At 39.3% G+C, this 23,290-nt stretch overlaps 1 protein-coding gene and 1 long non-coding RNA gene across 3 annotated transcripts in view; one reads left to right on the top strand and one right to left on the bottom strand.

Moving 5' to 3' along the window:
* Window positions 1–615: 615 nt before the first annotated feature.
* Window positions 616–21,434, top strand: LURAP1L (leucine rich adaptor protein 1 like). The gene is made up of 2 exons (XM_042012997.1): window positions 616–1,153; window positions 20,509–21,434. Exons 1-2 carry the CDS (start codon window positions 962–964, stop codon window positions 20,881–20,883), a joined length of 567 nt encoding a protein of 188 aa, XP_041868931.1. The 5' UTR covers window positions 616–961; the 3' UTR covers window positions 20,884–21,434.
* Window positions 18,806–23,290, bottom strand: part of LOC121657361 — a 43,837-nt gene continuing 39,352 nt past the window's right edge. For both annotated transcript variants that reach the window (XR_006013582.1, XR_006013581.1), the window contains exons 4-5: window positions 22,808–22,889; window positions 18,806–19,672 (exon numbers count right to left, since the gene is read on the bottom strand). This is a non-coding gene — a long non-coding RNA (uncharacterized LOC121657361). The remainder of the gene's footprint in view (window positions 19,673–22,807; window positions 22,890–23,290) is intronic.

The following is a 23,290-nucleotide window of genomic DNA, read 5'->3' as shown; positions in this document are numbered from 1 at the left end:
CCCCTTGACACGTGTCAGCTGTGGCTCCACAGATGCGGCTGTTCATACTTTTGTGCCTAAAATGTTTTTCGGTGCAGTGGGACCAGGTGCATCATGGGACAACGAGCAACAGGACACATCCAGCACTGCTATCTGCACAGCCAACGTGTGCCTTGCTATCACTTAGAGCAACTGACTCAGCTTGCAAGCTTTGCTTCTTAAAGAGGAGGGGGATAAAAAAACCCCAGAAATATTAACGGAGGGTGGGAGGAATGCACTTGCCTGCAATAAAACCTGTCTGATGAGTGGGAATACCATTCACACTGTACTTACGCTCCTATTCCTGTTAGGAGGGGTGACTTTTTCTCTTTTTTCACCTTCTTCCCTTTTTCTTTTCCTATTTATTTTCCTAGTCCTTCCTGTCATTCTTTTTCTTCTCCCTTGTCCTTTTTTTTTCCCCTTTTTTTCCCCTCTTTTTTCACCTCTCCTCTGGCCCTCCTCCCCACGTTCCCGAGGGACACGGTGTTCCCAGGCCCCTGCCGGTCGGGTGGCGCAGTCCCCGCCGTGCGGGGGCGCCCCGCGGCCGCGGGCATGCCGCGCCTCTCCCGCACAGGCACCGCGGTGGGAGGGCTGCGCCGCGCCTCTTCCACCTGCCCGCGGCTTTAAAGTTGCGGCCGGGCGGGACACGCGATGACTCGGGTTGCGCTGTGCCGGCCGCAGCTGCCGGGGCGCGTCGCGGTCTCGCACACGAAGCGGGGCCGTTTTTTTCCATCGGCCCTGCTCGCCTGCTGCTGCCTTTCCCGGGCGGTCGGGGAGGGGGCGGGAGGGGCTGCTGCCCCCGGGAGATGCCCATGCCCGCTGCGGGTGCCTCGCGCGGCGCGTCCGCCGTCCCCGGCGCTGCCGCGGCTCTCCGCGCCTCTGCGCCCCGGCAGCGGCCGGGCGGGCGCGGCTAGTGCCGCCGTCGGCCCCTGCGGGGCGAGCTATGGAGCCCGGCGCCCCGCCGGACCTCCGCGACGTCGAGCAGAAGCTGGGGCGCAAAGTGCCCGAGAGCCTGGCGCGGCCCCTGCGCGGGGAGGAGCTCCCGGCCCGCCCCGCCGCGGCGGCCCCCGGTCCCCGCCGCGCTGCCGCCCTGGCCCGTCTGGAGACGAAACTTCAGCTCCTGAGGCAGGAGATGGTGAGTAGCCGGGCTCCGGCCGCAGCTCTTCCGCACCGCCGCCTCCCGCTCGGCAGCACCGGCCCCTCCGCGGCAGCGCTCCCGGCGGCGGCGGCCCGAGCCGGGACTGCGCTCCCTGCGCCTGCCGGCCGGCTCGCCCGCCACAGGAAGGAGGTGCTGCCTGCCCCGGGAGCAGCCGGCACCGCGCATCCATCCCCGGTGGGGCCGGGCAGCGGCGAGGGCTCTGCTGCCGGCCGGGAGAGCAAGAGGCTGCTCGTCGGTGCGGCGTAGAGCGAGGGACTTGGCGGCTCTTTTCCTCGCAGCGGGGCAGTTCGCCACGGACTCGCTGGTGGCTTCTGTTCCTTTGTCAGCTCATTAGAAGTACTGAATGCTGGAGTACCAATAAACGAATTAATGCACTACTCTCCCGTTGTTGTAACTGCATTTTCTGCATTGCACCTGTTTCCTGCTCTTGAGTAATACCTAAAGACACACAGGATATTTTCGGGCTGGAAATTTGGTCTGGAATTCAGGGACTTGATTGCTGGACTTTAGTCTTCAGAGACCTAATTAGTTCCAAACAGGCTGCAGATGATGCAGAGCAATTCTTGAAAAAACAGCTATTTATAGTTTGGTTGAGTGGTATATTTTCTTTTGCCAGTGGCCTGTGATGGGCCTATGCTGTATGTAGTTCAGATCTTCTAACTTGTTTACTGTCTTCGTGCAGGTGCTTGTCCTACTTTGTATGTCACCATCTCAATAAATTTATTTACCATAAAATGATGCCATAAAACTGGCTTAATTTTTTCTAAGACAAACCAAAAGGAAACTCTTTGCAAGCAAGTGACTGAATGATTAGTGAACACTCACAGCAGATGTGATCTTGACAATGCAGGGTACCTCAGATATGTGAGCATAGATATCCTCCATTTTTTGGGGGGGTGTAATTGTTATGTTAGGTCCCAAAAGACACTTTTTAGTAGCAGTTCTTTCCATAGCTCCTGCCACTAAGCTTATTTGAAAATGGGATGAAATTTTAGCAGGTTGGGATGGGGATTTTTCTGGCAATGTGTTGAGATAACTTTATGCAACAATCTTGGAAGTCAGCCATTTACAGCAAATAATATCATTTTATGTGAATGAGTGCAATGCCATACCACAAGTCCCTCTACAGTGCTACATATAGGTACATATATATTTAAGTAAAAGGTGTATGGGTTTGTAATGTTTTTTAAAGAACGAGTGGGCTGGGCAAAAAGGGAAAGAGAATGGATATTTTGAGAGTTAATAGCCAAGATAGTAATGTTAATCTTCAGGTGTAACTTATAAATTACACTTGCTGTTGTATGGCTTCATATGATGTAAGAGATCTTCACAAATCAAACTATCAGTGTACTCTGTGGAGATCTTTTAGCTCCCTTTCAGTACCTAAACCGGGCCAAACAAGAAACTGGAGAGGGGGACTTTTGACAACAGCATGGAGGGACAGGATGAGGGGGAGCAGCTTTAAAGTGGAAGAGGGTAGAGTCAGAGATGTTAGGAAGGAGTTGTTTACTCAGAGGGTAGTGGGGCACTGGAACAGGTTGCCCAGAAAAATTTTGGGTGCCTTTGAACTTGTCTTTTGGAAGATGTCCCTGCCTATGGCAGTGAGGTTGGAACTAGATGATCTTTAATGTCCCTTCCAACCAACGCCATTCTGTGATTCTATGATTTTAGGGTAATGATCATGGGGAATTTCAGTTTTAATATTGAGTAACACACTGTCAGCATAGCTCATGCTTATTTTTTAATTTTAAGCTTGCACAATGGTTGTAGAATGACCTGCAGGTGGCTTATAATGTATGGGATGTCGGACTGCAAAGGAAGCAAATAAGGCAGCCAGAGTTCTTGGCGTGACTGTTTAGACATGTCAAGATAACTAGGCCTGGTAAGGGAGGGGGACCCAAGTGAATTTCCCCTATCACCTTTTCCTTTCAAGTTGGTCTCAGACCTTCACCTGCTTCACACTCACAAATTCCGTGTCACACTCTTCTTTGCCTCTTCTTCCTCCTGCCATCCAGTTTCTCTTTTCCCTGCCTGCCCTAAGCACAAACATGTTTGAGTCCCAAAAGCCTTTATGTCTCCTGTTTGTCACTTCAATGACTGACTGTCTTTTCATATCTGAACTAATTTTTCATGCTAAGTAAGAGGAGCTAAGTTACAATCCTCTTCCCATTTGACTTCTGGTCTGTATGTGCCCATTAAACTACTGATACAATGACTAATTGTGGAGTATTGGTACCCTGTCTATACTTTTTTCCTGCTCTCAGCTGTCTTCTGTAATGCAGAATGTGAAAATGAACTACCTTCCTGAGGTTTTTCTCTAGTCTCTAACACCTTCAGGATTTTCCTCAACCCTAAGGGTTTCTTCAGCTCCTTAACTTGTCACTTTCCCCTCTGCAGTGTTCTTTGTGACACTGGACATACTTTATAAATTTAAGAACAATATCAGGTAAAAATTGTGGTTCCTTTCTCTGCTTTTTTCTTCTTTTTTACTGAATATAATTTCTAAAATGGAGCCAAAACCTCTATTTTCTTATTTCACACCTCTTTCTGGTGCGTTATTCTTTGGCTTTGCTTCAAGGCATAGGAGGTCTTGGACATGTAGAAAAGTAGTCTATAGCTACTGCAGTACTAAACAGATGCAAAAAATGGAAAAGACTAGAAGCTTAGAAAATCAAGTGTTATCCATTAAACTTTTTTTTTCTGGTTGTAGTGTGGTGGAAACTTCTACAGCCCACTCAATTGAATTTTGGCTAGACCTATCTATGCTTTTTTTGCTTGCTTGTTTCAGATTTGAGACAAACTTTTTGTAGACATATAAAAAACAAGGTTATTCAGGCCCTTCTTTTCTAGTCATGTGTAAAAAAGGACAGTATTTGACTTGGAAATGCTGCATTTGACTGTGAGTTACAGTACCTGATAGATGGTGGGGTGTATGTGGCGATTGTCCATCTGCTCTGTAGAGGACCTGAGGCTTTGCCCTTGCTCCTTCAGATCCTTTCACTCTTCACAGTAGTTCTTTTTACCTCAAGCCTGATTTTGCTAATGGTCACTGGACTCACACACAAAGCACACAGAGTATTGTTCTTGAAATATGGACCTGCTTGGCCAGATCTACTTCCCTTTTCTTATCTTGCATTTTCCCCTGAAGGCCATGGTGGAGACTGCATTGGATCCTGAAAACCTTTGAATTACAAGGCCATAAAGTAAGAGGAGAAGCAAGATGTAATTTTCAGTGTGGGTCAAAACACTGTGCTCTGGTCAAACTCGGGTGGAATGAATACCTCCCACTATCTGATCCTTAATTCAGCATGAAATTTGTCAGTGTTACTGTTAAGATCTTTCTTCCCATGGTCTTTTGGGTGGAATGTTCCATTGGAGAGTTGATAATAATCCTTTCTAGCAGCAGCCTTTTCTCTAGTATACCATGCTTCTGAGGTCACATTCAACACATACACCTTCACTGCAGAAAATAATCTCTGAGGCTCATTCTGCAGCCTGAAATGATACTGCTTCTAAAGCCTCATTTCTCCTCCACAAGGTCTGGGCTTACTCTAAAGGAGATTTTCTTTAACACCTGAAGGAAGAGAGTGGGTGTTTTTTCCTTTTAACTAAAAATTTTTACAAAATCAACTCTTTGATGCCTATTTGCAGGCTAGAAATTTAGACACAGTATAGTCTGCATTACATACAGTAATTAAAAAAAAAATGTTTTGCTTAAAAATATTTAAGGCAGAAAAGATAAACTGTGTCTTGGAAGTGAGGGGTGGATAGCAGTGCTGGGACTTTTAATGAGATTCCTTCCAGTGAACACTGTTGAGGATTAAATTTTGTTAGTGAATACCCAACTGGGTGTACTGAGTGCAGCAGTTTTTAGAGTGAAGGATAAAGTAATTGAACCAATCCTATTTCCAAGTAGCTGAGCATGTGAGATTTAGGCTATAGCTATTTGAGATAGAGGCATATTCCTATGCTAACTCACTAGATGAGTTTTCTTCTCCTTTGTTCTAGTTCTCTTTTAGTATAACTATTTTTTAAAGGCAATTAGTACTGATCCCTGACAAAATGAAATTGGAATTAAAGCAAATGTGACCATTACAATGGCTGTCCTTCTTGGTGTTTTTGATGGTTTGTTCTATTTTCTTTATGCTTTTTTTATTGGTTTTAGGTTGTTTGTTTTTTAACCATCCCTAGCACATTAATGAAGGTGCAGGTTGGAGGGCAGAGCTGTTGTAACCCTATTCTACCAGCTCTTAAGAGTCTGACCAACTTCATATTTGCTTACATTTATTAGATTCATGGTTGCGGGGGGTCTACATTTATTAGTTTCTTTGAAGGACTGATTTTAAAATGTCTACAACTGTGACTTGAAATACCTCTTTAACACATGCTGTAGGTGCAGGCTGCTACATTCACTATTTTGTATGATAACATCAGTTGTCTTAACTGAAGCCAAGATTTGGTTAGTGTGCCTAGTCAGCAATGCAAAGCTGTGTATCAGATGCTGGTTTTCGATTAGATTAATTGTAATTTTTGCTTAAAAGCTTGACTGAAGATAAAATCTTAAATATAAAATTACTAGTGCCTAAGCCTCAAGCCTATGCAGCAGAGTTTGATTAACCTTTGTTTCTTCATGAGCCGTTATTCAGTGAATCCCTGAAGTGAGACAAGTAGAAGTACAAAGAAGGCATACAGAAATAGAAATTAACTTGTTTCCCAAAGTCCTCCTGAAGTTCACTGAAAAAGGTGTTAATCCTGGATCTTGCTAGCGAGTTGCCTCCATACACTCCAATTTGCATGATGGAGTAGAGGAGTTTGTACTTTTTGCATATAATGCAGATTGGGCAGTGATAATAGGATACTCACGTTAAAAGGGAATTGTAGATTGATCCTTAGGGAAAATAATCAAATCTAATACGGAAAAATTGCAACCTAATTATAGTACCAGCACTTTGCCAAGTTTTCCATCTTTTAAGATCATCTCTGGAAGGATGAGATGACCAAAGTTATTTAAATTAATGCATATTTAAACATATGTTTTGACTGGCAAATCTCACTCAGTGCCTGGCGGAAGGATTTGAATTGTGGAACAGCTCCATGTTGTACTCAAGCAGTGCTTATGTCTGTTCTTATTCAGCCATAGCAGTTGCTGAAGGGTTTAAGTCCACAGGAAGTACAGATGAATATGTGCTTACGTTATTAGCTGCTGCACGGCCAAGAGCCCGTGAAGCATTGCTGATACCTTACCGAGAAGCATCAGTGTGAGATACTTCAGTACACGTGCATCTGTCTCGTGTGAGTCATCACAGCGGCGTCAGGGATACTACAGTCAAGACTTCCAGTTAGACTGCCCACGTACTGTGAGACTTCTGCCAGACTTTATTTCAGAGAATATGTATTATAATTTCATTCCTTCCTGATTACTTTTTCAAGAGCAGAAGAATCATTGAGGCTGCTTTTTGAAATCTGATTCCTGACAATTTGTAATGAAAAGGCGTGAATACTAAACCACTTCTGCACAGAGTTGTACAGTTTATGATAAGCTTTAGCAAATAGATTATAACCTTTCTGATTAAATCAGCATGGCTTTCATAGAATAGCCTGGGGTAGAAGGGCTGTTCTGTAAAGGGACCTCAGAAGACCATCTGGTTTCACCTTTCAGAGGAAAGGGAGTCTGGGTGAGATTATCAAGCACCCTGTCCAATTGCATCTTGAAATTGCCATCAATTGCATCAGCCATGTAACTGGGGAGGTTGTTCCTATGATTGTCTTCACTGAAAAAAAATTAACTTGTATTAAGATGAAACCTCTCCTGGTCCTGTTTGTATCAGCCCAAATTATTGGAGTGCTGTGATGAGATACTCCTATCCCCAAGACTTCTCTAGGGAGAAAAGACCTAACTCCTTCAGTCTTTCCTCATATGGCAGATTTTACAGCCCTTTGATCATCATAATTTTGTGTGGATGCTTTCTTTTTTATGGTTACTTATGAGAACAATAATTTGAAAGTACCTTTTGTGTATGAGCAGGAAAAACTTGAAATGCGCAATACCAAATACATTCATTAAGCAGAGGTGATGGCAAGCAAGTGCATTTCTACAATACTTTCTTTCTCCTAATAGTAAATGGTTAGAGAAAAAGATTGTGTTTTCAATTCATGTTCTAAAGGTTACAAGATTATTTGTCTGTTCTCTACCCTCAAGGTCAAAACGTATCAAACTTTCCACAGTGGACATGTTTATTTTCTGTGTTTCATTTCTGTCCATGTCGTGGAAGAGAGGCTGGTTACTGGAATCTGAAGCAAATGAGGATGAAGTTACAGGAGTAAAAAGACAGAGAATCTGAGCTGTTTAAAAGCAATTGGAATTCAATTAAATCAAGTGCAATTTCTCTCATGGATTTAACTTGTATTTATGAGCATCAAAGTTATATTTCCTATATGTAAGCAGTTCCAGGAGGTGGTTCTCAGTTCACTGTTCGTAAAGATGAGGAACTCTGGTCATAAAATTATGGACAGCTTCATAATAGAAAGGAGACTTTTTTGTTGCGAAGACAGACTCATAGCCTTTGTTATCCAGTCCTTACTCTCATACATGTGGCTTCTAATTATAAGGTTTTTCCCATGGTGGAAGTTTGTGATAAGCAATTGGAAGCAACACTAATCTGGAGGGTGCCCAAAACAAGTGACCAAAATACATCTAGAAGGTCTGTAAGCCATCTTGTATTAAATCTTTGAAAGGTATAAACAACATAGTTCAATCTTTCAAGCTTTTTCAAATCTAGAAGGATATTGGGATGGTCATTTATATCAGAGGCCACTTTTTCTGTATTCAAGTGCTGAGTCCCTCTGGTGCCTGCCTGCACATCAGTGTATGGAATAAAATGTGCCTGAGGATCCCCCTCTTTGAAGTAGCTCTTAATGAGGTTTCTCTCTTTCCATAGAAGAAGATAAGAAAGGACACTAGAGAGTATATATATGTCAGGTATATAAGTGTATAAAGTCAGCCACTCTGTTTTTTCAGGATATGCAACCTGGCCTAGAGCTTCCATAAACATGGAGAATAGCATACTGGCACACCAATGCAACCCTGACCTCAGCAATCCAAACCTTATCTTTCCCCACCAACCTAGCCTTTCATACTTACAGTTTGTCAAGAGAATGGTATGGCACATTTCTTAATTAACAGTAAACACAAACTAGCTAAGCTGCCAGAGAAGTTATCCGAATGTTTCATTTGCTGTGCTGTACAATAAAGTCTCAATGCTGTATGGCTCTGCTGGGTGCAGTGCCAGATGAAGTGAAAGCATTTGTGACTTTAAAGCAATGGCTAATTGCTATTTAGCTACTGGGGGTCTCAGATTTTATAAACACTTTACTGGCATAATTTGTAATTTTGTTCACTTTTGTTAGATATCAGCTGCATTCATGACTAAAGTACTTCCAGAAGGAGAGCGATTTTACTGCATTCTGCTTTGGATATGAAACCTACCTCTCTCTAGATACAGAAGGAAACACATCCAAGAACTATAATGCAACAAATGCATTGAGTGTTTCCAAGCTCACATATTTTTACCCCAAGGTAGAAACAAATATAGAACAGCTTGGTTGCTTTGTATTTTTCTTTCTTTTTTTTTTTTGTCTTCCTACAGAAGTTCCATTGGTTTAAAGAAATGTTATATTTGAGATAGTAGCACTGCTTTTGTTAACTCAGATGTTTATGAGATACAGCAAATGTTGGATTTCTTAATATTGAGTGTTTGCTGAAAGGATTTTTTTTAATTTAAAAACTTCAGACTCAGACCTTGATCCTTCCAATAATTATAAATGACTAGAAAAAACCAGTCCTGACACCAAGGAGGAAACTATGAAGCATTTCTGTGTAGAGAGGAGTAGGATCTGTATTGTTTAGCCTACTCTTTAGAAAACTAGTGAAAATTGCTTGCACACCCTGCCTCTACTGAGCCCTGGTACGGCCATATCTGGAGTGCTGTTTGGGGATCCATTTTGGGCTGTCCAGTTTAAGACAAGGAACTGCTGGAGAGTTGGTCCAGCGGAGGGCTATAAAGATGATTAGGGGTCTGGAGCATCGTCTACCTTATGAGGAAAGGCTGAGGAAACTGGACCAGTTTAGCCTGGAGAAGAGATGACAGCTGAACAGGGATCTTATCAATGTGTACAAATATCTTAAGGACAGTGTCAAGAAGATGGGACCAGACTGTATTCAGTGGTGCCCAGTGACAGGAGAAGGGACAAAGGACAAACTGAAATACAGGAAGTTCCATCCAAATACAAGGGAAAGCTTTTTCACATTGAGGTAACTGAGCGCTGGAACAGGCTGCCCAGAGAAGTTGTGGAGTCTACCTCTTCGGAAATTTTTAAAACCTGCCTAGACTCCATCCTGTTCAACTTGCCATAGCAGTGATGGGGGGATTAGATGATCTTCAGAGGTCCTTTCCAACCCCAGCTGTTTTGTGATTCTCTGATTCTGAATATCTAGTGTTCTTCCTGGAGTGAGATTAATATGTACCTTTTTAAGAGTGCCTGGAGAAGGCCTGTTCCAGCCACATTGAAAGGGTGGAGTTGTTCTCTAATTTGGCTGCTAATACATACCATTTTCTTTGGTAGACAAAGGCAGATGGTGCATGTTTAGAACAAACTACTTAATAATAAAACACTGTCAGTGTAGGGGGTTTATGTTGGTTTTGGTGTTGAAGAATCCTTTCCATGGGCAGGCAGGTTTTCTGACTAATGGGATTTAGATGGGTCTGCACAAAAACTTGACAACTTGGAGAAGTCATTCAAGGAGTCATTGCAAACTTCAGACTATTTTTCTAGTCTTCTCAAAACTATACAGCTATGAGAGGAGCAAATATGAAGCCTGAATGATAATTTTTACAGGACATTTCCTTTTCTGTGACTTCAAGTACATTTTGCCTTCACAGGGCTATTTCAACCGCTGTGACTGTTAATGGCTTGTCCACATGTCTTGGCAGAATTGTGTGGTACTCTGAAATATTTTTGTTTCAAGTGGTGTTCTGTGGCAGGGTTCTAGTGTTACAGGGTTTGTAGGAGAAAACTGTAAATCCTGTCACAGCAGAGGAGAAAGCCTCCTTCCAAGAGAAGAGCATAACTACTAGCATGCCAAAGCAAGAGTGATTTTCTTCAAATGCGTGTGGAATTTACATCCGCCTTTGTTAGCACTTAACACTGATTGCTGTGTCTGGGGCAGGGGAGTGAAGGCATGATTGCTGTTTTTCCCAGAGCCAGATGAGGTAGCCATCTGTGACAGTAACTTCATAAAGCTATTTATGCATTGACCAGTGCAGAGCATCAGTCCACCCATTTCAGACAAGAAACAAAACTCAACCAAAGCAACACTATGATCTTTAATCTTCTGTAATTTCTCTCCTTCATTTTTATTAATTTGTACTCTGGTGAAGTTTAATAACAAAATTACTTAAGAAGAACTGTAACCAGCCCTTTTCAGATACAACCAAACTCTAGTCCAAATCTGCTGTGTTTTCCTTGACTAGTTCTCTCATTTCCCAATAATAACCCTTGGTTATTCACAAAGGCCATATTTATCTTTTCCTAGCCATGTTTTGCAAGTCTTATACTATATTTCTGCTCCCCAGCTAGCTTAGTAGCTCGTACTTCCTCAGTAGAAGAAGAAATGGGAAATGTAAGCAATGACCTTGATTCCTTCCCAAGTTACTTATACCTCTGATAACTGCATTGATAACTATGATTAATATTCTTTGCTGAACTAGAATCATGCCAGAATGCCCCAGTACTCTTCTATGTAGAAATCTTTGCTAAGAACAGGTTTAAGTATAAAAAGAGCAATATGACATGAGCTAGAGTAGGAGAAGCTGAGGACTGGACTATATGGTGTGGATAATAGTTATTGATCAGAGAAGGGATCAAATAATATGGAAAGTAAATATTACCTAGAGTGCCTGGTTTTGCCTTGAAGTTTCTAGTTCATTACTGACTACTCTTGCTACCTTCTCTCATCCATTGCCTAGAAATAGGATGTGTCTTTGTTTAATTGTTAGTATACATTGATAATCATGCCTTGTGACCACCAGAATGAATTGCTGTGGTGTGTTCTGTAGGAAACAAAGGGCTTCATGGGTTTTTGAGCCAAAAGGGCTCAAAAGCCATAGATGGTGTAGTTCTTAACAGGGTGCTTGGCTTGTTGTGCTGGCCAGTTTCAGTATTTCAGCTTGCTAGAAATGGTTGTAGCCTCTTGTTTGCTTCTAGATTTTTAATCTATAGATCCCAGATTCAGGTTAGCTGCTAGATGTTTGATACCTTCTTACTGGATGAGAAAGAAATAAATTACTAAATTACTTAATTTTTAAATTTTTTATAGGTACCTGGAAGTTTGAAAGGCTGTTTTTGTTCAAAAGACTCAAAATAGGCAACTTCATTTTTGTCTGAAAGACCTCAAACTGGCTAGTACTTTTAGAGAGATGTGAAGACTTTGTAGGGACCATATTTTAGGAGAATGATGATTACACCACTGAGGAGATTTGGATGAAGTTTTGCATTAAAAAGAAAAATTAAGCTGAATTTGAAAGACATGGAACTTCAAATAGGTCACAAAGTAAGCATAAAAATAACAAAACAAAATCCCATTATTTTTTAAGATACTGAGTCATTTTTATTCAAAAATTTTCAAAATGTTTAGCATCGAAACATAATGCTCATAATGTTTTAACAGGGAAAAAATCCCAACGATCAGCAAATCACTTTCTAGCACTATTAAAGCATTTTTAAACGCACATATGATCACTTGTAATAACAAAGCTGTCTTGAAGTTCTTTTTTATTCTTATCCAGGTAAACCTTCAGTAAATAGGATGGCAGGTTGTCTTTACTAAAGATTTGGTTGTTAGATTAAAAATATGCTTTCTGTAGGATATATCCCATCTCCAGGAACACAGAATTGTTTCAAACAGAATTCCATTTTGAATTCTAGGGAGATTCAGACAAAGATTTAATTTTTTTGTAATCTTATGTGTCTCTCCAGTGGCATTGTGAAAGCAGACTTGAATTTCAAGAGAGTTCAGATCTCTCGCCAGTGTTAGTATTGTTGTGTCTCATTTCTGATTTAATAAGTTGGGTGGTTTGATGTTTTTAATAGGGTTTGGGGTTTTTTTTACATTTTATAATGTTTTCAAACTTTGGTGTTACCACCATAAAAGCAGTATTTTCAAACTTTGGATACACCTGTAAGCAAACCCTATTATCTTCTCTTATTTTAGTTTTATGCTTTTGTGTATACTTACACAGTGCCAGTATTAAAAGTAATTAATTTAAAAGGGATGAGTGCTATTTTATTTTTTCATTTTTTTGCATAGTGTTTCTAAGACTATGTTTTGGTCAAGACAAACATATATAAGGCAGAGAGTGAAATCCAGTGAAAAAAAAGAAATCAATTATGTTCTTGAGCCGCAGTGCTGTCTCATGTTGGTCAGAAGACACACGCAGTCCTGCATTGTGTCTGGTGTCCAGAACACTTCACAGTGATGCTGTGATCATCCATCTGCTGTAACACTTTTTGACACTCACAGCTGAATGTTACGGCTTCATATTGACCTGAATGTTTGCAGTGGAGTTAACTTGTCTGTCAACAAATGTGAGTCCATATTATGGATTGTTCTGGACATGTTCACCTTTGTCACAGTAGATACATTTCTAAGGTCTGATGATGCTTTTATGACAGCAGTGTGAGATATTTCGAAACATTCAGTAAAACCTTCCAGCAGTATTAGAAGTTTTTCCTCTTCTCAAATCCCTTCATTTTCTCACTTTTCCCTTTCATGTTAATTCAACTAAACTTTAAAAGAGTCAGGATTTTCCTTTTATAGTTTTTCATCCTTCTGAGACTAGATGTTTCTCTCTCCTAATTCTGTGGTACTTCTATATTTAAAGAGCTTATCTAACATTTGTTTTATTTGGACAGGAGGTGAGGAAATAAGAACTAAACTAATTAACTTTTTTTTCCCTTCTACTTGCTCTCAGTTGTACATCATGTTTCTTTTTAACGATCATTGTCAAAAAGACCATACTTGGGAGATATTTAAATAGTCTCTTTTTCACCATAAAATAAAAAGATGGCCAAAAAACTTAAACAAACAAATAAAAGTATACTTTTCCCCCGGGAACTTTTTACTACATTTAAGCATACAAGATACCTCAAACAGTATGATGTTAAAAGAAAAAAATGTACTCTACTAAGCAAATGATTCATCCTAATCACTGATATTTTATTATCAAAGGTATTAATGCACTTGGCAGGCTGCCTACACATACTCCCCAGAAAAGGACCATGCATGTTTTAAGGAAGTGAAAAAAGGCCTTGAGATTCACCTCTTTTTTTTTTTTTTTTTTTTTTTTTTTTATTAAAGAGATAATATGACTAAATAATTGCACAACTTGGTGGTATGTATTTTCCTGTCAAGTATAAGGGAAATCAATTAGTATGCATAAAATTAAAATATTAAAATAGGCTGTTGTAAGAGAAAGGTAAATCACCAATACTGTAATTTCCTGTATCAGATGATAACCATATTAGCATAATATTTTCTTCATATATTTGCAAGAAATATCCTTGGGACCTGCTCATTGAGTTACTTACTCTCATTGCCTACTGAACTAACTTGCTGTGTCATGAAGTTGCTCTGCCTCCTCATTACCCTGGTGTATTCTCCTACATTATTCTGGTGGTGGCTCAGACCTGACCTGCCCGCTTCCTTGCTTTAGGTAATGGGTTGGTAAGCTCTCCTTACAGGAGAATACTTTTATCCTTTTATCACTGTTTTGGAATCACAAGGTCTCTCCTTCTCCTTCCTAGTTAAATGTTACTGTGCTCAAAGCTGTGTTATGTAACTGCCAAATTTTACAGATGGACCTGTGGAAATACTTATTGCATGGACTTGGTGAAGGATTGCAGTGGAAATGCAGCAGCTTGAAACAGGACAATGACTAGGCTGGAGCCTCTTTTTAAAGTAGCAAAGGGTGCAGACAGAAACTGAAAACTTAATGACTATGCACTTTATGAGCTGCTGGGAGTTCAGTGATTGTAATGAATGCTATGTAAAATGTGATATGAAGGTTTTAACAATTTTGGAGTCTTCAAGAGATGCAAGAGTATAAGAAACCTCTTGCAAAAGAAGTCAAAAATTAAGTGATTACAACTTCTGTAGTCTGCCACAATATTCAGGTCAGTGTAACTTGCTCACTTTGCAGAAAGAAAGTAGATCAGAAAACTGTAACTACAAGGCAACAATGGATCACATAAATTTAGCTTTTGTATATATATATGTTGCTTTTGTATGTGCTCCCTCATTCTCTGAAGCTTACTACAAGCTTAAAAACCAGGAGAGAACAAATGGGAAAATGATACAGCAATATGCTATAACACAAGTCCATGCTGAAAGAAACCAGATACAGAAAGAGCTGTCAATCTACATTTATCACTGTTAAATGAAATATAATTTAGCTAAATCAGTGTGAGGTAAATCACAGTCAGAGGCACAAGGCATAATGATGAACATTTGCAGCACCTACCTTGACTCTGACAGTCTCATCCTCTGCCAGGCTTTGGTCCACATCTCCATTATTTTGGGAGAGCTCGTGTACAGTTTCAGTCAGGTTGGTTGCGTTAGTTTGATTATTGTGGTGTCTGAATTGACCAAAGTTAGTTGGCTTTGCTGTGGAGTGCATGTGGCACATTCCCACAAGCAGTTACTCTTCCACGGGTGCATAGATGATCCCTTCCAGTTAATGACAGTACGCTTGTGTTCTTACTCTCTGTCACATAAAACTCCCTGCATTTTTAACAAGAGATGCTGAAGATTATGTTCAAATTCAGAAGTCCGCCTAGGCATTCTAATTTTTTCATCTTGATCCTGAAATACCATTTCCTAAAGCGGCATAATTATCTGAAGAAACCAATGCAAACACCTTGAATCAGTGGGACAATTTAGGAGCAGACAAGAAGTTTAAAGACATGCACATGCATATGTTTTAATTTAAGTAGGATGTAGCTCCTGCACAACCTGTCAATCATCCTGTGTGTTAAAGGAGCAGACATTATCTGTTATTTGTGGTTTTATTTTATTTTAGAAATGTTAAATGGAAAAAAAGAGAGCATCTCTTTTACTCACTAGTGTTGAGAAGCTGTTGTAATATCACTTTGAGCTTGCTCGCCTTCAAATGGCATGCTTCATGCTTTGTGATGGTGGCTTAATAAACAAATCCTGTGCGTGTCACCAGACTTACCCCTGTTGTAACCATGTCAGCTTGATGACTCCAGTTAAATAACGCTTGAATTCCCATATTCTGAATTTTGGATTTTGAACTTTGATAAGTTGCTTATAGTATTTTTAGCTTGTTATGTATATGGTCTCACAGAATTAGTCGATGAGGTTTTATTGACCAGTTTTTATCCTTATATATCTTCTTACTATATTTGTATCTTGATAATACTTGAGTAATTCAATATTGCCAGCCAGTGTTTTATTTTATTTTCATCACTTTCATATTTTGCCTGATAAATTAATTTCTGTAGTTCCTTTAAAAGTTGTTATTCAGTGTTTGTATTAGCAGAGGTAACACCAGGAGAAAGTGGAATAAGGTTAGCTTTTTTGAAGAAAGAGACATCTCAGAATGCAAAACAAATTATTATTTAGACATTGATTTTTAGATTTTTTTTTAATTGCATCTCAAATTAATTAATGGAATGTGCTATTCTATGGAAAGCTGAGGTAATCTCCCTTTTAAAAACAAAAGGGGAGGTAGGCATAGCTGGCAAGCTCTTTATCCTGTATGATACAGGAAATAGAAGACCTTGAATAGGAAAGCAGAAAGCTGCACATCCTAAAATATGGAAACAACAGTCACATTAATACTTCTGAACCACAGTGGTCATGCACACCTCTTTGGTACGGAAAAGTTCTCCTGGTTTGAAATTCTTTTTGTAAAAAGTGTGATAGAGATGGGTGTGGTAGTGTTTAGCAACAGGTGGAATTGGCTGTAGTTAGTTTCATCTAACTTCTCCATGTTTGTTATCTTCTGCAAGACTTCCCAGGCCTGAGCCTCTGTGGGCCTTTCCCGGGAGTATTGTACTTTGCTACCGTTTCCTTCCACTTATCGTGGAATTTGTGTCCAAACTCAAGATGTTTTAGACCACAGATTCCAGAGCAGCCAACCCGAGATCTGTCTTGAGATCCTGAGCAGAGCTTCTGATCTGAGTGACTTAAATAGCTCCCTGAATCCATTAAGTTGTAAGTATAAGATTTTGTCTCTTGTAAGTACTTACTTCACCTCCTGAAAGAAATACCTTATTATTTAGGTTCATTCACTTTTTTTCCTTTTACTAGTGGACTCTTTACAACACGGAGCATAAAAGTGTTGAGAAAAAAATGAAACTGAAATAATTTGAATAAACTTAGGGATATCTTTTCCTCAGATCACTTTTTATGGTTGCCATTAATATCCCTGCAGAATTCCTGTAGTTAGAAGAAGCAGCATGTGAATCCAGGAATTTAAAAGAAAGTAATCCACAGGAAGAAGCTAGAGTTTCAAACAGCTTTCATAGATTAGTAGGGTATATTTAACAGAAATTTTAGCTTTGCCATTTCTGAAGGGGAAGGTGACCCACTGTGTTTGAAACTGATTGGAAGCTATGTCTGCAGAACATGCAGCTGCAAAACACAAGGCCATTTTGCCCAGTTGTGAGTACATGTGTGACTTTGATCCAAAAGCTAAGTGACCAGGCTAGGGACAGCTAATGCACTACTTTGGGTGACTGCCAGGAAGCGATAATTGTCTTTGTTAGCAGTCCTGGCCACTAAGTTTTATTCTAAAAGCAATAACCTAGTCAAGTCCTTTCTCAAGACCACTGAATTATATATAAAAATAGCATGCTATCTCTTTGCATATATATGTACACAAAAGCCCTTATGTTTGTATATACATAAATTCCCTTGGATAAATTATGACAGTATTGTACATATTATTACAGAAGACCAAAAGAAAGGAAGATATACCTTGTTAGAGCAACAAATATGAGAGGGAGGCACAGGCAGGTGTTCAGTCTAGTTATTCCTTCCAGATTGAAGATCTGGTTCTGTCTGAATGCTAATCTGTGCTCTTATGCTACCAGACTGTGTTACTTGAAAGATGCTGTCACTTTAATTTCATTATTTTCTCTTCCTGTGACTAGCTCTTAATGTTAAACATTTAGTATCCTTCCTGTGATCATCACTATTACAAATATACAAAGCAAAACTAAGCAAAAATACATAAAAGTTAACCTGTAACAAGAAATTAGTTTTTTCTCTCTTGTCACAAATAATTTCCTTTATACACCGTAAGTTTTTGTGAGGGCTGATCCATAATAACACACACCTTCCTTATGGTGGCCTTGTGCTCTAGCTTTAACTCAAAGGCAGCTATAAAAACTGTTCTGAAATACCTCTATTAGCTATGATACACTATATAGATTGTGCCTGAAATGCACCTGTTACTGTGCATAGCAAATGGGGCTGTCAAGCATGGTGAGATTTTATTGTATTTAGTCCTGTTAGCTGAACCATCTTGGACTGACTTGTTTACTCCAACGATGCTCCAATTTGTTTACTTCAACAACTTCCAGGATAAATGAGTTGCAGCTACATAAGTGAGTAAAAGCTAATGTTTGTGTTTGTGCTAAAGCAGATAAGGGGCAGAAAATGTCATTTTGACATTTTTGTGTTATCAAGCAGATGATGAAGTAAACCATATTAAAGAAAGATGACATTTGTTAAACTACTATTTAGTATTTACTTTAGGAAAAGCACACTCTTGATATGGGAGACTTGGAATGACATGGTAGCTAGGAGGAGGACGACTCTAGTACGCAGGAATGCAGAGAATTGGTTCCAGTAAGGCTATTCCACAAAAATGCTGAAGCTAATGGTGTATTCAGAGAATAAAATTATTTCCTGTGAACTGAGTATGAATATATGAGATGTCTACTTTATCTAAAAGGGACTGTTTTGTTTGAGTCATATTGGTGCTAGTTCTGTTAAACATTTCCTTAATCAGTCTTTTGGGAAACTTGTCTCCAAGCATGTTTATATTCAGCAAGTTGCTGAAGTCTGTAGTTGCAGTTGAGAAGTTGGGTAATTTACTGCTTTCATGACAGCCTAGTTGCCGAGCAAATGGTTTATAGTGATTTATTGGTAAGAGTAGAGAAATTGGCTTGAGCAGGAGAACTACAAGATGGTCAATCTGTTTTCATAACCTCACTCCTGAAACAATGATAAATAGGCAGTGTTAAAATTGTGAAATGTGGGTAGAACTATTTTGCACAGTACCATGTTAGCTGTGTTAAATCTTGTGATACTGGATTGAGAATAATTCAGAAGTCATTCTGGGGACTGGGGAAGGAAGCTGGGAATACACATGACAAATACACAGGCATTCTGTTACTGGCAAAGCTTGAAATGTCTTTGCATTGAGTTGTCCCTGACCAGTAAGTAAGCACCCACCAGCTGCTCGCTCACTCCCCTCTTCTCTTCCAGTGGGATCAGGGGAGAGAATTAAAAGAAAAAAAGTCAGAAAAACTTGGATTTTAATAAAGACAGTTTAAAAAATGAAGAAAATAAATTAACAAGTGATGCAGTCAGTAACACACCGTCTCCCACCAGTAGACCAAGCCAGCCCCCAAGGAACAGCTTTATAGGAAAGATCAAAAACACAGGTTTTATTCCTGGGCACAGCATTGTATGGCAAGAAATATCCCTTTGGTGAATGCTGGTCAACTGTCCCATCTCTGTCCATTCCAAACATCTTTCTCAGTCCCAGTCTACTTGCTGAGGGTGCAGAGTGAAAAACAGAAAAGGCCTTGATTGCACTCACTGCTCAGCAAGAGCTGAAACACTGGAGTGCTACCAACATGGTTTAGTCACAGATGCAGAGGACAACACCGCACCAGCTGCTAGGAAGCATCCCAGCTGGATCCACTACAGTCTTCTGCAGTATCTAAGAGAATAAAGATACATTGAAATAACTTTTGAACAACTGTACGAGGTCAGTGTAATTTGGGATCCTGAGAAGATGACATTTGAGTATGGAAAGAATCATGTTCAGATTATATTCTTAGAAAAACAAGATATAGTCTCTGCTTCCTGAGAATACTGATTCTGTTCCAGTCCATTGTGTATGAACAATACAGGTGCTATTTTTCTGTACAACAATTGTAGACTTGGAGAACTGCATAAAACATCTATTGTCCATAGATCTTACTTGTTTCTTTCTTTATTTCTCAGTTGACTGAAGACTTTCAAATTCTCAATATGGCACAAAAGACAGTGGCACAGATTTATTTTCCAGTACTTAAAATGTTTCAGATGAGGAGAAGGAAGCACTAAATATAAACCTTAGGTCTCCGCTTTATTTGTCAGCTGAAGTGACTTTAAAACTGGCTTGTATAGTTTGCCTGTTAAGGAAAACATGAAGATGTTTAACTCAAATATATCTGTGAAATCCAACACTGTAATATTCCTCTGTCCATTACAATTAACGTGTATGTGTCAACCATCACAACTAAGTGAGAAAGTAGGAGTTTGTTCTTAATGTCCACTTTTGTTTAGTTAGTTACAGCAAATGCTTGCTCCATATCTATAATAAGTGGTTGACTCTGAACTTCATCACCTTCATCTAATATGGGTTTAAAGAACTGATATTTACAATTTCAGTAAGTTCCGTATTTTAACTCTCAGAAATTTACATGGCAGATTTTAATGTGCACTCAGGAGTATACTGTGTGAGTAAAAGTTGAATATCCACAAGCTTTTTTCCAAATTGTGCACATTTGAAAATTTTAGCCAGCCCAAGTAGCCATAGTAAGGATAACTTGGGGTGAATGCCTAGCTGTCTGTAACTGTAAGTAGCTTAGGGTAATTGTAAATAGAAATGGCTTTGTGTTTCTCTGATTAGTGAAAAGCTATCCCCTAGGAGTTGTCATAGCAGCTGTGTTTCTCATCTAAACAGCATTGTGTGTACAAGTCTTGTCACTGACTAGCATTCCTGTTAATGGACTGCTTAGGTGGGCTGATCAGGTTCCCACCTGAGCTTCACTGAAAGTGTAGATATACTTTGGGGTTTTTTTGTTTGTTTGCTTGTGAGCTTTTTTACTAGTTATTGAAATAGATTTGTCCCAGATATGAAAGCTGGATTTCTTTTGTGTTTTCTTTTAACCCATTCATTGCCTCCATCATGCTCTTTGGCTTGATTATGAAAAGACTAATTTTTTTAATTACTTCTGCCTTGTAGGTTAATCTTCGAGCCACTGATGTGAAGCTTATGCGCCAGCTCCTCCTCATCAATGAAAGTATTGAATCAATCAAGTGGATGATAGAAGAGAAAGCCATTGCCAGCCGAGGCAGCAGTTTGAGTGGAAGCCTGTGCAGCTTGCTGGAAAGTCAGGAGACATCTCTCCATGGCAGCTGTAACAGTTTACAAGACTGTAGTGATGGACTGGATGGAATATCAGTGGGGAGTTATTTGGACACCTTAGTGGATGATGTCCCTGGTCACCAAACCCCTTCGGATATGGACAAGTTCAGTGATTCTTCTGTCATGGAGGACTCACAGTCTCTGCATAAGCATCCCAAAATTGATTCTGATGAGTACTACTGTTTTGGTTAATAAGATCAAGTTCCAGTGGGACACAAATGCACTTGTACTTATCCTTTTTCTTTGCTGCTATTTTATTTCATGTGCAAAACCCCCAAAGTTCTCTTGGAAGGAGTACATAATATGATACTTCAATTCTATTGCTTAACTTTTCTATTGCTTCTAATGCATTTTCTCATTGATGGGTTGGGCTTTTCTCCTCCTCCTCCTCCCATTTTTTTTTTTCTTAATTTATTGTCACTTTTTTTTGGTTTGGTTTTGGTTTTTTACAATGCTATATTTACAAGTCTGTAAGAGTGGGGAAGGAAAAGCTGTATCTTTAAAATTAAACATCAGGGAATGAGAGCAACAGTTTTGTATTTGTTGTCAATAAAACAGCTTCTGATAAATATATGTTGTCATAAATTTTCTTCACTACAATGTTTGGCCTTTCCAAAGACACTGTTCTTATTGAGCCTTAAATCTGAATCTTGAAAATACCTCTACAAAATAATTTTCCTTTTGTAAGAAATTAAATTTGGTTCTGTTGAGCTGTCTTCATTTGAAATACAAAGTATCCTAAACTTTTCTGTGTGGAGTTTCTTTTCTTTTGCAATATTCTCATGTCTCTTGCCTAATTTTGATGTTAAATTCCAATTCTAAATTGTTTTTTTTTTAAATTCAGCAGTGTTGCCCTGCTGTCTTTTTCTTTCCTGTTTTACAAGAGTTTGCCTTAACCTTTTTGTGCCTACTGGTGCAGTTGAGAGCTGCAGCTAATCAGTTATATTGGAAGCGGCTGAAAAGTAAAGCAGTAACTGTTGTATATAGAGTCTCTGACTTTGAGGCTGCTTTTGTGCAGAAGATTAGGAGGTAGACTTTTCTTTTAAGTATTTCAGAGTCATAAGAAACTCCCCAAGATTTTATCCTTTCTACAGTAAGAAAAAAATTAGAATAAAAGAACTAAAATTGACCTAGACACTCCAACAGGTGATGAGTATTTTGAGCATACAGACAGTGAAAGAGGTGTTGATACTTAAACATCATCTAAAACTGTTTTGTTTTGCCAAGTCTGACAGTATTCCTATTGCCAGTGAAGGCATGAAATTCTCTCCCTAAAGCAATGTTTACTAAATAGAAGTCAAGCTCCCATTTAAAAACTATTTTACACTTTCCGAAGGGATACGAGTACATGCAGCAGTTGATGTATGTGGACTTGGTTCATTCTGAGATAGTCCTATAAGGTTCTGCTCATCCAAGCCACGTTTCCAGGGATCCATCTTGTCCAATCTTGAGCAATATCAAGTGTGAAGAAAAGGTAAAAAATCAAGAAATTGATTTGTGCTTTGTGACTAGTTCCATTGCTTCTCAATATAGAATATTTCTGTGTCTCTCAGAATTAAAATCCAAGATGTATATTTTGCTTTGGTCATCATGATTTATCAGATAGAGAGATGTGTGTTTTTAAAAATGAGCCTTTTCAGTTTTGCTTCTGAGATCAACCTGGGTAATACAGGTAGCTGGAAGAAAAATGAGGCAAGCCCTCAAATATCAATGCCATGCTGGTTTAACTTTTCTAGGGTTTTTTTTAATTCCTTCCCCAGCTTATGACTACTTAAAAAAAAAAAGCTTGAAGAAAAAATCTTGGCAAAAATTTCTTCTCAGGGTGACGTTAAGTAGGATATTGACTGGAGATTCAAAGCAGGTTTTATTATTTTCAATTATTTTAATCTAGGGAAAAGAACTAACTTCCTGATATAAAACTGTGACTCTCTTGAATGTTTTTTTACCTTTATTGCTTGGCGTGGAAGTTAAACACTAGGATGTATACTCTCTCTGAATCTAATGTGAATGTGCAATATGCAGTCTTTCCTTCTCCAGCTAAGGTTTTGGGAAGTAGGCCAACAATTACATGAAATTTTTTCACTATGAAGAAAATTAAAGAATATTCTTAACATACCTTCTCAAATATCCCCTCACGTTATGCTGAAATTACTTCAGGGAAAATACAGGCTGTAGCTGTCACCCACTCACAACTGCAACTGGATAAAGAGTAATTTAATCAGGGATATATTTATCACATGATTTAAAATTCCATTTAAATAGGAATCAAAGCTGGGGGGAAAAAAGCCTTCTACTAGAAGTGTAAAGTAAGAGCTGTATGTGGTTAGAACTTTTATTCCTCTGTATCTCTTGACTGTTAAGTGGAGAAAAACTACAAGTGCCAAAACAAAGATTTCAGGAGACTGCTAGAAGGAAACAAGTGTTTCCAGGTGTTGTGTTTCTGATATCCAAGAACGTGAACACCTTGGTTTTTATTTTTGAAACATAAAAGCTTCAAAGATTTAGGTGTGACTTGGATTCCTTAATTGGAATTAACAGGATTTCATAGTCAGAAGATAATTATTTACTCTGACTTGCCACTTAAAGACAGACCATGAAA

The sequence above is a fragment of the Corvus kubaryi genome, unplaced genomic scaffold (genome assembly GCF_017639235.1).
Source record: "Corvus kubaryi isolate FWS band 111438036 unplaced genomic scaffold, C.kubaryi_AGA036_p1.0 split1-37296, whole genome shotgun sequence".
NCBI classification, from domain to species: Eukaryota; Metazoa; Chordata; class Aves; order Passeriformes; family Corvidae; genus Corvus; species Corvus kubaryi.
This window is presented reverse-complemented; position numbering and strand designations above follow the sequence as displayed.